The sequence below is a fragment of the Molothrus aeneus genome, chromosome 15 (assembly GCF_037042795.1).
Source record: "Molothrus aeneus isolate 106 chromosome 15, BPBGC_Maene_1.0, whole genome shotgun sequence".
NCBI classification, from domain to species: Eukaryota; Metazoa; Chordata; class Aves; order Passeriformes; family Icteridae; genus Molothrus; species Molothrus aeneus.
The window spans coordinates 5,902,207-5,918,913 of record NC_089660.1 but is presented as its reverse complement, the minus strand read 5'-3'; the positions used below and the strand labels follow the sequence as shown (position 1 = coordinate 5,918,913).

The window sequence follows — 16,707 nt, the reverse complement described above, 5'->3', positions numbered from 1 at the left end:
CAGTGGGGTTTTCTCACTAGCTGCCTAAATCCTGTCATCAGCTTTGGTTTGCACTGAGTGACTGCTTGAGGCAGAACCTGCATCTGTGAGTGCAGTGTCACTGCTCTGCAATGATGAACAACCCCCAGGTTTGCAGCAGCTCCCCTTCCTGCGCTCTGCTTGGCCTCCCTGCAATTTGCATTTATGCAGAGTGTTTTACATGATCTCTCTTGCTCTCTGCAGCTCACTAGAGTGTCTCTTTCTCCAGCAGCCTAAAAATTCTCCCAGAATAGAAATCAGTAGGGAAGGTGTTTGCTTGTAAGTAGGCACGTCAGGAAGGGATCTCAGTGTTTTCCTAATGTTAAGGATGCTCTAACATTCTTCTCCCTAAGCCACACATCCCATTTTCCAGGCTATTTTCTCAGTCCTACAGCAGGATAACTGAGGGGCTCCTAGTGCCTTCACTGGCCTCTGTGTAGGGTTGATGATTTTTTATCTTTCATTAGCACAAATCTTTACTGTGACATATCAAGCTCTGTAAGTAAAACATCCAGCTGAAAAGCCTTTCCCAAAGTTTTGCTTTGTACTTGATACCCCCTGTCACTGACATTAAAGGGATTTGGTTGCCCAAAGGTCTTTGAGGCAAAAGATGTGTATCTATGGTCACTTTATATAGCTGGTGATGGGCTTTGCAGCTTCTCCCACATCTTGGTCCTTTGCTCAGTCCTGTGAGCTTGCTATGGGAGATGATTTTTGTGGATCCTATTGCAGGTTCAGGAGAAGCCTGTAGCTGTAAATGTCCCCTCTGTCATGCTGGTAAAATGGCACAAATTTCACCTAAGATTTTTTAGAAAAAAACCTCAAATTCCACCTTATTTGTGCTGAAGGTCTTGCTGGGTAGCCAGGCTGATATTTGTTATTTTGTGTCACATTCCCTGGGGGCTCCACATTTACCCACGGGTCTGTGGGAGCAGTGGGGCAGGGAAGTGTTCTCCCAGTTCCTGCATCCCCACCATTCACATCACTCAGAGGGACGGATGTCTTCACTTCCCACGAGGGGGAACTGGCCTCTAGAGCTGCTTGCAGCCCTGGTTTAAGCATCTCCCCTCTGCAGAAGCTCCATCTGGGCACCCTGACTGGATGCACTTCATGTAAACTGTTTGTTCCACCGCCCACGGCGAGCAACTCACACAGAAGTTCCACCAGAGACCATAAAACTGCAAACCATAGGTCCAGATCTCACCATCTGTCACACTTCTGCCTCCCTGCTCCCCAGACAACACAGTCTCCCACTGAGTTTAAAAGATCTCAAGCTTCAACTTGTTTGTTTGGGATTTTCCACCAAACCTGGTGCTCTGAAGCACTGCAGAAATCAAAATGTTGTAACTCTTATCATTTATTGTCCTCGCAGTGCAGACAGGATTAAAGCTGTTCTAATGAGAGGGAAGAAATGGTAATATTCCCCCTGACATTAAGTAGCTCTGAACAAAGCTATGAGCACAATGGAACGGAACATTAATGTGAAAAGGGAAAATAAAAACCCTACAAGATATTACTGTAGCAAAGAGCCACCAGGAGAGGCACTTAAGGCCACAAAACCAGCACTCTCAGATGTCAAAGGATCTTGTCATTCTGCACCAAACTCAGCCCTTGCTGAGATGTTAAATAGGTTTCAAAACCATTGGTGCTTTCACAGACCTCAGGTGAGCACAATGTGCAACCAGGTAGCACAAAAGGTTTATGTTCTAGGGCTTAATCCTTGTGTGCTGAGTAGTTTGTTGGGTTTGTGCCTTTCTCTCCTCTTCCCAGAAAAACAAAGGCTCCAGTGACTGCAGGAGGGGTGGCACTTTTGGGGCAGTGATAGCACATGTAGGTTTTGGAGCATCTGCTTTGTTAACTCAGCAGACACCTGTGATGTAGCCCTGAAAGTGGATAGAAAATGTGAAGGTTTATAAATAATGTGCCAGCTAATGGGTTTAGGTACCTCTTGCCACTTCAAGCCCCCAAGGACATGATGCTCTGTCCTGTGTGAGAGGTTCTCTTTGAGGGGTCCTTGTCTTTGGTAAATGTAAAGTTCTGCTGACAGTTTCAAGACAGACCCTTACAAAATCTCCACCAGAACCTCAGGCTTGCACTGAAGTCTGAGGCTTTAATGTCTATGAACCAATATAATGTATTAGGGAAAGAAACAAAGCTATTGAAGACAAAATGTACTTCATCTGCAGCAAGACCTTCTCTATGTGACATTTGCTTTCTGCCACTGCTTATCTTCCCCTCTCCCACTCCTCACTCCCCTCTTTCTCCTGTTTTAATAATTCAGCACTTACAGCCCAGAATTAAATGCTGTGGTGAGCTGAGAGGTGTGCTGTATACTCTATTAAGATGCTGGTGCTCTGTTCTTTCCCTCTGTTGTTGTTCATGTTTCCCAGAAGAATCCATACCATGATCCTCTACTTAGTTTCCCTTGTACTAGAAACTGTACAGCACTTCAGAAGGACCAATATAATACAAAAGGCCATCTAATAAAAAAGCAGAAGGAAAATTGGTTGAACCCTCATTCCTCATCTCCTTTTACAATGTCGCTGTCGCTTTTCCATTTGTAGTAATCTTGCTTTAATATTTATGTCTCTGCTTCAGACACAGAGAGTTCAATGAGGACAAATTATGAGCTCTCAATTTCATTGTGGAAGGTTAGGTGAGAGCAGGGATCTCTGGTCTTCCTGAGTCCATGGGTCCCACGGGAACATCTATCTGCAGCTGGGGGCCCTACAGGGATCACTCCTTCCCTCTAGAGTGGCTGCAGGGGAGCTCGAGGTGAGGGTTGTGGGGTAAGAGGGTTCAGGAGCTTTTGCAGAGCTCCTGCTGCTCCAAGGGAGCCCAGCACAGCAGCATTTTCTGCTGGGCTCTTTCTGGACACAGCAAAAAGCCAGACTGCCCAGCAGACCTGATGACAGTGTCAGACAGTTCTGGCACATCTTTAAGGTCCCTTCCAAGCCAAACCATTCAATGGTTCTAGGATTTTCAAAGACAAAATGTCCTGCAAAAGGGTCTCAGAAGTCTGTATCCCTAATGGGTTTGTTACCTGTCCCCCAGAAAGGAGCCAGACTGACATGGAGGAAAACACTCCCATTTAAACAATGAGACAAGGTGGAAAGGTCAGATTTTTTATTAGAGCTGAAAAATGCAGAGTTTTTTCCAGGCACCTGAGCCCTTTTGCACATCTTTTCTGGTTTTAAGTTATGAAAGCAAGGGGTGCAGTGGAAAAGCTGTGGCTCAAGTATGGGACACTGGAGAGGTGGAGGCAGTGGACAACAAGAGCCTTGCACAGCTTGAGAGCATGGCACCAGTGCTTCCAGCTCAGAAAGGGGCCTTATTCTGGGTCTGAATGAGCACAGTGCAAAAGTCAGCCTCTGACCAAAGGGACTGGGACAGATGGGCTCAGAGAAAGCAGTTGCCTCACAAGGAAAGGGCCAAACCATGATTAGCAACAAACCTGACACGGAGATGGCAATGGACCCCTTTTCCTTACACATAATCTGATCTCTTAACCACAGGATCCTCATTAGCCAAACTGTCCCTATTAGAATAATAATCTAATTCTACCCACAGAAGAAATTAGACCCTCTTAAGGATGCTTCTGATCTCACTGTCTTCTGCATAGGGATTTGTATCTAATTCCTATTAAAAGTGATCAGAAGTAGTTTGTGTTGACTGTAAACCCCTCAATATATTTAATTCTTGGTTATATGTGACTCAACAAAGTATTAGCAACCCCAAAGTTGCTAAAGCACTTTTAAAAACAAATAAAGCAAGCAAGTAGAATCTTGACACAAATATCATTATTTCCCTTCTTTCCTTATTTCAACAAGTTCAGTGACCTCATTAAAACCTTTGATATTTGATTTTTGTCTTCTGTTTTGTAGTCACACTGGATAAGAACTGCATTCAAAGACTCTAGTAGAAAAATAAAAAGAGGTTTTGAGATGTGAAGTACACAAGTGGAAGAGCAAGGACATTCAACTGGCTCCTTAGAGAGATTAAAGTCAACTCCCCATGACTGTATCTTCCACCACCATGATTTTAATTCAAAAGTTCACTTAAATAAATGAGAGTCCATGTTGTGAATTTTTGGTGACCAAACCACCATGCTATTTCTGTTTCCTAAAACTCAGTGGCATGTGAGAAAAAACCCCAAATCCAATTTGATCTCAAAGGAAATTTATCATTTGTCAGCCAGGCAAACTAAGACTTATTTGTTGTGCTGGCAAACTTCACTGAAAAAATTGGAACTATCAGCATTTGCATTTATAAGCAGCTCTTCAGTCAGAGATTATTGTTAAAATATGAGGGAAGGAAAGCAGATCTTTATGTAAAAACCAACACTATTTTCCAGCTTCCAGGATCATTAGAGCAGCAGTGCAGGGAAATGATGGAAGGGAGCACTGTTCTGTACCTTTTGTATATCTGAAACAAAAACATGGATTTCTTGTGATAGCACATCAGCCTGATTTGCAGTTGATCAAATATGTGGGACATATCTGCTGTCAGCTAAACACACGAGTGGAACAATGGGGGAGTGTAGAATCTGTTTGGCTTTCCCCTGCTGCAGAAATCTGTGGGAACATGCTGTCGTTGGGATGTGCTCTGGCACCTACGCCACAGAGGAGAGCTGTGAGGACAAACATTGGGGAGGAAAGCTGAGCTGAGCCTAATTGCAGCAGACACCAGAGCTCTTTCCCTGGAACCCCACCAGCTTTGCCAACCTGATGTCAGGTTCTCCATCTCAGTGTAGGGTCGCCTCCAGGCAGGGCACGCTGAGAATTAATTATGCATGCAAATCCTCCCTCCTCTTTCCCACATGTGCACAAGCACACTGCAAGTGAGCAAAGGGAAGCATGTGGGAGCTGCTTCTTGACACCACTGTTGTCAGTGAGTGTGTTCTGCTGCGAGTGAGGGTGTTGGTTCTGTGTCCCAGGAGGTTTGGGCACATGGAGATGGTATTGGGGCTGCAGGCATTGCAGGGCTCATCTTTAATAGCTTGCAGGGGATAACTGACATAACTGACATCACTGTTTTATTACCCTCAAAGTCTGGCCACACTTACCTTGCAATTTCTAAAAGGCACTTTTTCATTTTGGTGTGCGCTGGGTTGACTGGTTTCAAAGATTTCTTCTTACTTTGGAATCTACATTTTCTCTAATTTTTTTTTTGTTTGGGCTATGGGGAATCATTTGGTCACACGTGCAGCTCAGCATTGTAGGAATAGCTTTCCTGGAGAAGATGCAGTGTCCTCCCTCCTAGATGCCATGATCTCCAGGGTCAGGAAGGTCTCTGAGATCTGGCAGGGACCATCTGGGCTGCATGCTCCCTTTTGCAAGTGAGAACATGAGTCATTTGTGAGGAACATCTGGGGATATTTCATTTAATCAGGTTTTTTACCGCTCTTGTGGCTTTGGGTATTAGCACTGTCTCTGCTACTTCTGTTCTCTGACAGAGGCACATGCAGCAGCTGAATCTCCTAAGAGTCAACTGAGCCATATTATTGGCTCCCTCCAGGGGTAGCTGGGTGAAACTTAATAGTCCATGAGATAAAACAAGTCAGTAGAAATGATCTAATGTCCCTTTCTAGTCTTAAACTCAGTGAAATGGTGAAAATTCTGCTTCTAAAGGAGATGGCAGATGAGCAGTTGCCAGGATCTCCTACCAGGCTTCCTCCCCAGCTGTGTCCCTGGAGAGCAGTTCCCTTTTTGCAGTCTTGTTTGCAGATTCTCAGCAGAATGCACAGTTTTCACTGCTGGAGACCAAATCCTCATTTCCATCCTTCTGTGCAGCCCATTTGCCCTTCCTCCCGCCTCAAATCCTAAGACTATTTCAGCCCCTCTTTGTGGTGATGGTTTCTGAGAGAAACTTTTGGGGTTATCTTCTTTCACCAAAACCTGAAAGAGATATCTGTTTTATCTGACATCTGCCTTTCACCCTCAACAACGTGGATCACGTCAAACACCCACTTTTAAAACACCTCTGACTCTCCCAATGCAGAAATCAATCTTGTTCATCTACTCTCTCTGGTTAAGAGCTGCAGCCAAAAAAAAATTCTACCATGAATTTTTACAGACTCAAAACATCTCTTTTGCTTTCCTCTCCCACAGAGAAAATGTGCAATTTAAAGTTGTGAGTGTTGATGTATTTACTGATGTATTTTTCTCTTTCTCGGAAGCATCTGCAAAGGTGGCCAGAGCTGCCTCTCTCCAGCTCCCAAATAAGTGTCCTCTCCTGTGTGTGCTTTCAGTAAAATCAATGTTTCTCTCTGATGTACATTCTTTACCTCGAATATTTCCATATGAAAAGAGAGCTTTGGAGAAACACTGCAAGGACTAGAAATCCCGGAGTCTGTGGATTCCAAGAGTGAATCACAGATGCCTTTTTCCTCATCTGAATTCAAGGACACATCAGCTCCCTGATGGCTACCATTCCACAGGGAGAGAGGGGCAGTGTCCCCTGCTTGTTCTACCACATCAGTAGCTTTTTAAGTAATTAACAATGTATTTTGACTTTTGCTGCAAGTTAGAAAAGTTTTTAGATCAGTCAGATGAGCTCTGGCCTCACCTGGCTGCCACAGGCACTCTGCAGAGAGCAGCTGGTTGTCACTGGATTGTCTCTTCAGCATAACCAGGTGACAATCTTGTTAATGCCTCTGCTTTTATCTAATTTTCCTTGATGAACAGCACTGGAGATCTCAGGGAGAAATCCTGTGCCTGGAGAAGGAGGGATATGGGGTGTCCCTGGGGCCTGGTGCAGCACACACTGGGAATGCCTCAGCCACAAATCCCAAACAAGAAATCCCAATTAAACAAGACTGATCAGGGAGAACACAGCAGTAGGTTATCAATCATTATGGGCTATATTTTCCAAGGGCTGCTTTAGAGGGAAACTCTTCTGTAATAAATTACAAATTCAGTGTAGGATCTGAGCTCAGGTACAGCCCAGAACTGACATTCTCTGTCCTTTCCCACCCTGCAGCCCAGAGGCCACAAACAGCACATGCAACCAGCCACAGATGTCTGCATTTGCATCCAAGCAAACCCTCCTCACTCGTGCTCACATCCTGGGATAGGCAAATATTTACGCTGCTGGATTTCACCCAGATTCCTGCCTGCAGGAAGGAGCTAGAGGTGGAACTGTCCAAATTCAGCTGCTGGAGCTGCTCTCCAGGCTGAGTGCAGCTCTCTGCAGGAAAAGCTGGGCTGGGGCCAGCTGCTCACAGATAGCCAGCACAGGGCTTGGAAAGGGTGATGCTATTTCCAGCCAATTGACCAGAAGAGCTCAACTTCTTGGACCTTGCATTCCAGCACAATCCTCATCCCTTTTATGTCTCTCAATCTTTTTAGAAATCCATCAGTCAGAGGCTAGTGACTGCTCATCACTACAAAAACAAAGAGAACTTAAAATATTTGCTTCCTCCACTTAAGGTTTACAATTCTTAGTAGTGGATTATTAGGAACTTGCAGAGCAATCAAATGAACACAGAATAATTAATAAATTTGCTTCATAAAATGATTAAAGGAAATGTAAGGAGTTCCAGCAATCTCTTAGTGTATTAAATAGCAAGCAAGTAATTTCTTTTTAGCTTTGCTGTGTAAATTCATTTGGAGCATCTGTAATTTAAAATAGCCCTGAGATTTACATAATTTTGCAGCCACTGCTTTTACATTATGCCATGTTCAGTCCTAGAAAGGTGGCTGCAGCTCTCACTCTTCATTCTTCCAGATTAACTGACACAAGAGTTTCTTTGTTTTTCTTTGGGAGATAACTCTTGGTAAGCATTTTTTTTTTCAAATTATCTGCCTTGTCCATGGCCTCTCTTATCCTGCAAATACAAAGCAAGTGAGGGTTCTTTCCAAACTTACTAATGATAAAGAGTGTTCACTTTCCCAGTTGTCTTTGGTACAATCTGTTTCAAATGCTGGCACTGATGATGTCTCAGAACAGTGTAGGAGGGAAGCCTGAGCGTGACTGAGCCACAAAGTTAAAGAAAAAAAAAAAATTTAAAAGGATAGATTCCTTTTGAATAGAAAAGAAATCCAAGGAAGCCATGCCTTGCCTAAAACAAAACAAACCAAGGCAGCTAAGTTTATTGTCTGGACTATTAATTGTACTGGATTGTTCAGCTGTCCTGAAAATGTCTCTTTAATCATTCAGTGAGGCTGAAGCCTGGGTCTCTGGAGATCACGTTCTGATCTCTCACATATGGTATCTCACACCCTTCATTAGACCCACTGCTCCAGCCACATGGAAAAGATGCTCAGACTATTTCCATCTGTATCTGCTGCTTTTCTTCCTGGATGTGTCAGTCTCATGATGAGGGCAGTGACTCCAGCTGATACAGACACAATTGCTGATTGCAAAGAGAGGCACTGCTGTGAACATAAAGAGAAGAGGGGGTTATTTCCGTCTCAGTTTGGGCTTTCTGAGGCGTCCCTGCCCTGCAGAACAGAAAATTCCCTTGTGGGAGGAAAATGCTGAGATCACAGGTGCTAATCAGTGAAAAGAGGATGAGCAACCCTGCGAACAAACTGCGGGACTGGGATGCCCAAAAACTGGGCTCAGATCCAAGACAAAGGAAAAAATTTCTTCAGTCTTATGAGATTCCATTCTCAGCTCTCAGCAGCCCCACGAAGCCTGGCTGCTTTGTTTCAGGGGTGAGATGGGAGCAGGGACTGCTCTGCACAGTGGGAAGTAGGATTTCTTGCTCTTCCCTCTGAATGTTTGGTGCTGGCAGTAGCAAAGTGAGGAACATGACAATGGCTCAAAGCCAGCCAGAATTGACTTTGGGTCCCTGCCAGAGGGACAGAGCTTTCATGGAGCCAGCTAAGGGTGCAAGAAGCTTGTTTTTAGGAGGCTGTCTGCAGCCACACATGCAGAAGGTTGGGTACTGGCAGTTAGCAGCAGAAATCAGGGGACTCCCAAGTAGTGCAGAGCACTTGCCAGGGGACCCCAGAATGTCACATCCAACTCCTCAGCCTGCACTGGCGTTGGGAGAGCGGGCGAGTGATGTGTGAAGTGTCGAGTCACTATAAATGTCACAGCCAAAGGTCTTCAGAGTCAGAGTGACAAGAGGAGGAAACACTGGTGCCAAGAGTTCTGACACAGGAAAAGTGCTGTCACTGCCACCACCTCCAGCTTGGAGATTTATTGATGGTAACTTGGGATGTGCCATAAACAGGGGTGATATTGAGTGAGTCTGACTGTCTCAGGGGCTAAGTTTTACAACACAACGTGTGAACTCTCTCTGTCTCGCTCAGATCCTCAGGCATTTTCCCAGCAGCTCCCACGATCTCATTAAGTGCTCTGCAGAGAAGGGCTCTAACCCAAGGGAGCCCTTCCTGCACAGCACAAGGGCTCAGACAGACAGACAGACAGACAGACAGACACCTGCCAGGGAACCCAGCAAGCCCTCCTGGGGGAGACCTCCCAGGACACTGCTGGTACCTCACTGGGCTCACAGCCCTGTCTCCATGGCTTTGTGAGGAAACCAGAAACTGCCAAAGTTGTGTTCCCAAGTACCAACACACTCCCAGTGTCAGAGGCTCTGACTCAGAGCCAGCAGCTCATGCCCCAGGACAGATCCCCCTGGAGCTGTGCTGTGCCTGTGTTGAACCTTGGTGAACCTTTGCTGAGATGCCCTCTGAGCGTGGTTTCCTCAGCTGCTGAGGTCAAACCCATGGTTTCCCTCTGGATTTATTGGCCACAAAGGGCTGTGCTGCTGTGCAAAGGCTTTCCTTCTGCTCCCTGAATGCATCCAGGGCTGCAGCAGCCTCTTTCTGCTGAAGGGTTCCCATGTTCAGATAACTCATTTTACTCCAGAAGTGGCAAAACTTTCAGCAGAGCCCTGGGGACACTGATTTTATTCTTTTGAGTAATTTCTTCCTATCAAAAGTAAAGCAGGTCTGTGGAGATCAAGAACAGGGCACTCCATGGCCACAAGCCCTGTTCTTCACAGGTCGCCTTCACCCACCCACCCACCTGGGGGAAAATTATCCAGTCCAGAGAGAGCCTGCAGCCTATCTCAGGGAATAGGTTTATTTTGGTGACATTGCTGAAAAACCCCCTTGATTTTCTGCCCTCACCCCCTTCCCCCTCTGCCCCTGCAGTCTGCTCCCAGTTCTCCAAGGGCGTCTATGCCATCTTCGGGTTTTACGAGAGGAGAACCGTCAACATGCTGACGTCCTTCTGCGGGGCCCTCCACGTCTGCTTCATAACCCCGAGCTTCCCCGTGGAAACCTCCAACCAGTTCGTGCTGCAGCTGCGCCCCGAGCTCCAGGACGCCCTGATCAGCGTCATCGAGCACTACAGCTGGCAGAAGTTCGTGTACATCTACGACGCCGACCGCGGTGAGTCGCAGCTCCCCGGGAGGGGTTTGGAGCCCCACATTTCTCTGCACAGAGAAAAGCAAGGCACAATTCTTCCCAAGAGTATTCTTATCTCGTTTGCTGTGCCTGTATTTGTGCCAAAGTAGAATGCAATGTTGAGATTGTTTACCCAAAGTGACGGGGTTTTGTTTCCTTGGCCTATCAGGGCCGAGCGTGTCACCCTGATTTTTTAAGATTTTTTAAGCCTTCTGATATTTACATTCTTGTAACAAACTTTCTCACACACTTTCTGTAAATAACTTATTGTTTTGCATTCTTTTTATGGAGGAGGAGAAATTTGATGGACTGTTGGTTTGTCCAGTGTCATTGAAGAGGTGGCACTTTCACCCTCCAATCCAGTGTCACTTTTGAAAATCTATAAATGTTGGAGTCAGAAACTAAACTTCCCTTTTTTCACCTTGAGAGCAGCAGGGTGTGTGCTCATGTTGTTTTGTGTCCTATAGTGACACAAGAGTGTGTGTGTGTGTCAGGACTGTGGGCTGACAGTCATGAGATTCAGAGCAGTTGTGTGCAGAGTTGAGTGCTTGGCAGATTCAGTTTAGTTATAATGTAATATAGTATAGAATAATACAGTATAATAAAGCAATTAATTAGCCCTCTGATAAGATGGAGTCCTCCTCATCATTCCTCCTTCGTCAGGGCCTTCTCAGCACAGCTATAGGGATTACCAGGCAGATAAAGATACTGGTCTAGAACGAGTCTTTATCTCAAAAAGTTGTGGGTTTGGGTCAACCTATGCCTTCCCTGTTGTCTGTTCTCTTCTAAATATCCCTTTCTGCTGAAGGTGAGCATTGATCCAAAAGAAGCATCAGCCTGACCCAATGTTGTGTGGGTTTGGGTGTGTGTGGGTGTGTTCATGGGGTCAGATCCAATCCCCACCAACACAAGGGAAATACCTGATGTGCAAATGGTTTGGAATTCAAAATAGGGAAATTGTTTCTATTCAATAGGTCCCATATTGAACTGGGCTGTCAAACTCAAGGGCACTGAGTCCTGAGTTTAGAAACATGAACAGACACTTGCTCAGGTCTCACCTAAGTCCACAGCCAGGTGTGAAATGTGTGTTTCTGGCAGATAGCTTGGAAAATTCCTAATTCTCCATGTTGGTGCATGTCAGTTTTCTATGTAAAAAAACCAAAAACCTATGTGGGTAATGGAAGATGTTACCTAACTTTCTAAACCACAAACCACAAAAGGCAAGAGAGCTCACTGCTCCATGATTCAGTTTTCCCAGCCCTCAGATGCCTTCAAAGCTCCAGGCTTGGAGCTGCAAGCAAAGCAGACTTGGAGAATAGGGCAGAGGTAAGGTGATTCACATCTCTGTCCTGGAAGTTTTAATTATCCCCTGAAGGGACAGGATGGGCTTTAGAGACAAGGAGAAGGCATGAAAGCATCCCACCTGCTTTCTGTTGTCATGAGGCATGGGCACACAGAATATTCCAAAAGCACAGGGTTCTTTAGGGTTGTCCAGCATGATTCCAGAGAATTGCTATGTGCATCTCCTCTAGAAAGTTGTGAATGTAATTTAAGCAACATAATTCTAAAAGTAATGGTCTCCTGAAGAGATGCTGCTGAGAGAGGAGCATGCTGAGTGTGACAGTGTGCTGGGATTGAAGAGGGTGTCCCTAACCCTAGGAGCACACAGCCTAAGCAGATCAAAGATGAGAAGAAAATCAAATCATTGAGAGAGAAATCAAGTTATTTGGGGAACAGGAAGACAGGGATTAGAGTTCTTATCTGAGTCCCACAGCAGGGCCTGATCAAGGAGACTGATCTGCCAATTACAAAGGAAAATCAGACCTGGAGTCATCTGTGCCAGGCCAGAAAAAGCAGGAGTCATTAATTCTAGCCCAGATGGGGTTGGATCAGATCTAGACTGTTAGCTGCTCTCTGTAGTTCTGCTGCACTCTCATGACTGACTCCAGCCTGGCTTGAGGCAGCTACACAGGCTGCCAGGAGGATGGAAAGATGCCATTGCACAACTGAAATCTGGCTCTCCCCCTTCTCTTCCCACCCCAGGGTTGTCAGTCCTGCAGAAAGTGCTGGACACTGCAGCTGAGAAGAACTGGCAGGTGACAGCTGTCAACATCCTGACAACAACAGAGGAGGGCTACAGGATGCTCTTCCAGGAGCTGGAGAAGAAGAAGGAAAGGCTGGTGGTGGTGGACTGCGAGTCTGAGAGGCTGCATATCATCCTTAACAAGGTTGTGCTGGTGTGGGCCTTCTGGGAGGGGTCTTGCATGCAGGGAAGTGTTGTTTTTCCCTGGAGAAGTTCTCCCCATTCTTGCCTGATCCTGGTCTCCCTGTGGCTCTCATTGGAGCTGGGGTGTGTGCCTGCAGCTGCTGGGCTCGCAGGCATTTCTCTGCTGTGTTACTGGGGAAACAGGAAAGCTGCAGGAATAGTACAAGCTCTCATGAATTCCTGCTGAGTGAGCTCCACTGCTCCAAGCTCCCTCCTTGTCTGACTCCTTTGCTGAGCCCTTTACACCCCCCTGCTCCCCAGTGAGTTTGCTTTGTGCTAATTCCTCCTAGCAGTGTGCACAATGTGTGGCACCTCCTGATTCTGCAGAGTCTTTCTCCAGTTTCTGAGTTAAGCTGGAGGTGTGGATTGGCACTGCCAGGTTCCTGGTCCCACAGCCTCCATGTGCTGCACCAAATTCTCACACCTGTGCCAGCAGGACAGAAGGATTAAGGTACATCTGTCCTGAATATGGTTTTCTATGGACAGGAGACAAGCCCAGGGGTAGGTTGTGTCCACACTTCAACTCCAGCCACGAGACATTTCCCTCTCACACCTACAACCCTTTCAGCACTGGAAGGATTTGAAAAGAGCAATTTCCACTGCTTTACTCATCATAATCAGCTCACTCTTACCTCATGCTTCCCAGGTCTCCCTATCTAAGGTACCTTTCATCTCTGTCTCACACTTCAGCTGCTCCCTGTCTGGGACAGGGACTGACATTTCACCAGATGCTCAGTGATGAGCACAATCCATCCTTGCTGGATGTCTCTGGGTGCTCCTCTGTGATGTGGAATAACAAAGCAGAGAGCAGGTTGTAACCTCAAAGCCAAGGTTACATTCATGAAAGAGAAAACAGGTTATTCCAGAGGGTAAAATCTTCTCTCTGGCTATGGAGCAGCTGTAGTTGAACAAAATTTTGGACAAGACCTAGGCAGTGAATTTGGCTTTTCTTCAGAGTATAACAAATTTCTAGGATTAATAGTGTCAGGCTTTTAAACCCGGTTTGTCTAAAAGAAAGTTAAGTTGTAAAGCATTATCTAGTCTTCTTGAGATGAGCAGGAAAATAAGGCTTTCTTTCAAAGTTCTTCACACCACTGGAGCAAGTGTTAAACATAGAGATAGGGAAAGCTATTTGTAAGAGCACTAAAAATCCAGATACTGTGATTATTTGTTTTGCAATACTATAAAAATATCAGTTCCCAGGGAGAAGAGGTACAAAGCTGTGTTTTACTACAAAAATTACAGAGCAATTCCAGCAGCCGTCTGTGCCCAGGAGGTAACACTCCAGTGAAGGATGGAGCTGTGCACAACTTTGTGTGTAGTCCATTTTCATCCTTTTTAACATTCTTGTTCCAAGTCCACCAGGATTTCTGAGAGCAGAGGTAGTTGTCCCAGTGTGAGAAAGTGATGCCAGGTTTTTCGTAGTATACAGATGACTGGAGGGATTCAAAGATAGTGTTCAGCTCATTATCATGTGAAATTCAGCTGGGACTGTATCTTGGGCTCTAACTTGGGCTGCTGGCTGGTCTCTCAGCTCACCACACCAGCAGCCTCTGTGGAAATGTCACTGTGCTGTTTGCCCTGTCCCTCTGACTGTCTGAGATATTCCAAAAGCTGCCTCAGCCTCTCGGGGACATTTCAATGCATTTATCTTCTTCCCTGGCAAGCCTGTCTCCATCTCTCAGTGGCAGTGGATTTGTGATTTGTGCTCCACAGTGAGCAGGAGAGCTGGGGATGGCTGCCCAGCACCTGTGCCTCTCACACCCCCACTGCTGCTTTTCATTTTCCCTCCATACACAAAACACAAATAACACCAGTGACTCCAGCAAGGCAGCCCTCAGCTGTGGAGGAGCCAGTTAAAAATGACCTGGCTTCTCTCTGGGAGATTTCTGTGTGTCATGTCTCAAGGATTTGATTTGTCTTTGCTGAGGTAGCTGTCATTTGTGAGCCAGGCCTTGGATCAGGGCAGGTTGCCGTGGGGCTGTGCTGTGTAGCCTTAATGGGATAAGTACTGGGTGGGTTGTGTTCCATCAAAGCCCTCTATTGTTTCTTCCTTGTCTCTCATTAAAATGAGTAACTGGAATTTCTCCTCTGCCAGTGTTTCACTCTGAGAGGATTTCTCTCTAATAGATGTCAAACTCTCCCATTAAGAAGTGGGTAATGAAACCTAGGTGGCCCAAGTGAGCAATCAGCATGCAGCCCAGCACAGCCTCTCACCACAGTCAGGAGGAGTGATAAATGCTATTATAACCTCAGCTTGCTACTGCTGTCCGGACACATTAGGACTGAGCAAGCGTTTTAAAATAAATTAAGATCACAAATAACTGTGTAAAACACAGGAAACGAGCTTCATAATTCAGGTGGATGGGCTGTAAGATTAACAGCTCAGGGAGAGCTGGATGGCAGCGCTCCTCGGTTCATCGGCTCTGACACCTCATAAAATAACAAAGGAGAGCTGGGGCTGGAGGAGCCAATGCCAGCTATTGTTGACACTGGAGAGAAGGGGAATTGGATCATAATTCTCAGACATCCCAGTGCACCAGAGATTCTCCTTCCTCCTGCAAGGTCTGGGACTTGCTGCAAAGGTCAGTCTCAGCTGATGGATGGAAAGGGACAAGTTTGGTCTGGTTTTGCTTCTTAGATCAGGCAGTGGAAGACACTCAGAAAACCACCCATAATGAGGTGTATATCTTCATAGCTTTAGGTAGACAGAGGATTTTTCTGAGAGCTCCAGACGCCTCAGCAGAAGCCACTCTGAGGGATCCTGTGCAGGGAAGCTGGTGGAGCTGGCATTAGCTGTGTAAGGAACTGCTTCTAAATGAAGCCTTCATTGGCGTTAATTGCCACCCCCACGTTAATGCTGAGAACCAGATGAGTTTTATTATGCATACAAGAGCACTTCATCAGAGAAGGGCTAAGGCAGACGAACCAGTTGCACGGAGCAAGTGTCAGCTCATTTATTATCCATTTAGAAATCCCTAAATGACTGCTCATGATAATCTGGGAGTGCTGTCCCATGGGGAGGATCGCTCCCTGCCCTCATCTGACATTTCTCAAGTACCTGCTGCCAGCCTGGTACCCAGAGACAAGTCCTGGGTACACTGATTTCTGGCTGAATCTGCAGTGGTTTTAGGATCATTCTGGCTCTGAGGAGCTTTCTGTCCTCACTGCAGTTTGTACAGATTTTGCCTGTGCCTGTTGGCAATGCAGGCAGCAAATCAGAATCAGTTCGTATGACAATGGAAATAAGAGGTAGTGTTGCCAGCCAAAAAACCTAATGGAAACAGCAGAGTTCTCTCAGAAACTGGCAAATCTTGTGTACAGGCTTTGAAGGCATTTGGGTCTTTTTTTTCCCACTTTCTTCTTTCTGTTTGTAGAGTGGCTCAATTGCAGATAGTATCTGACTCTAGTAAACTAGTAAGAATTTAACAGTGCTGCTGGAAATCAATAGAGAGGAATTTCAGTGAAAAAATGGAGTCAGCTAGAATAATGAAGACTTTTAGGTGTATTCTTTCTGTACTCTTTTTAAATCAAGGGAGGAAAATACACAGGCCATTGGATCAGTGCCTCTGTTCCCCCCAGTCACAGGCAACAGGTAGAAAAGGAAAAAGAAAGGAAACTTTTCCAGGTAACATAGAAAAAAAACAGTTCTTACAGGTTGGTAAGCAATTGTGTTGATAAAAGAAAATAAAACCCTGACTCTGCTGTGTCAGGGACAAAGGAGTAAGTGGCAAAGCACATGTATTGGGACACCATGCATATGAATCTATAAATTATCTCAATGAACATGCAGGGGGATCCTCTGTGGCTTGCCCAAACAGCTTCATTCTGGAGATGTAGTTTGAAACTCCACTGGTGCACAAAAACTTACCCATAACCTAAACTTCCAGCCATCTCTCCCAGGCAGGTGTTTGCAGCAGGGGCTGTAGCTTGGAGGATGTGCAGGATTGCTCTCTAGTCTTGCTTAATATTTCAGTTGCATTCATAGGACATAGGGACTCCAACTCCCCATTGTTCCTTTGTCTGAAATACAAATCTTGTTAAGGCTTTTTTCCT

At 45.7% G+C, this 16,707-nt stretch overlaps 1 protein-coding gene across 3 annotated transcripts in view; it reads left to right on the top strand.

Annotated features, from left to right (window-relative positions):
- The window catches only part of GRIA1 (glutamate ionotropic receptor AMPA type subunit 1), a 121,337-nt gene that overhangs the window by 44,967 nt on the left and 59,663 nt on the right, over positions 1–16,707 (top strand). For all 3 annotated transcript variants that reach the window (XR_010784610.1, XM_066560486.1, XM_066560485.1), the window contains exons 3-4: positions 10,131–10,370; positions 12,429–12,613. Coding sequence is in view for 2 of the 3 variants with exons in the window: in XM_066560486.1 (XP_066416583.1) it covers positions 10,131–10,370; positions 12,429–12,613 (425 nt within the window). In the remaining variant the exon portion in view is untranslated. The remainder of the gene's footprint in view (positions 1–10,130; positions 10,371–12,428; positions 12,614–16,707) is intronic.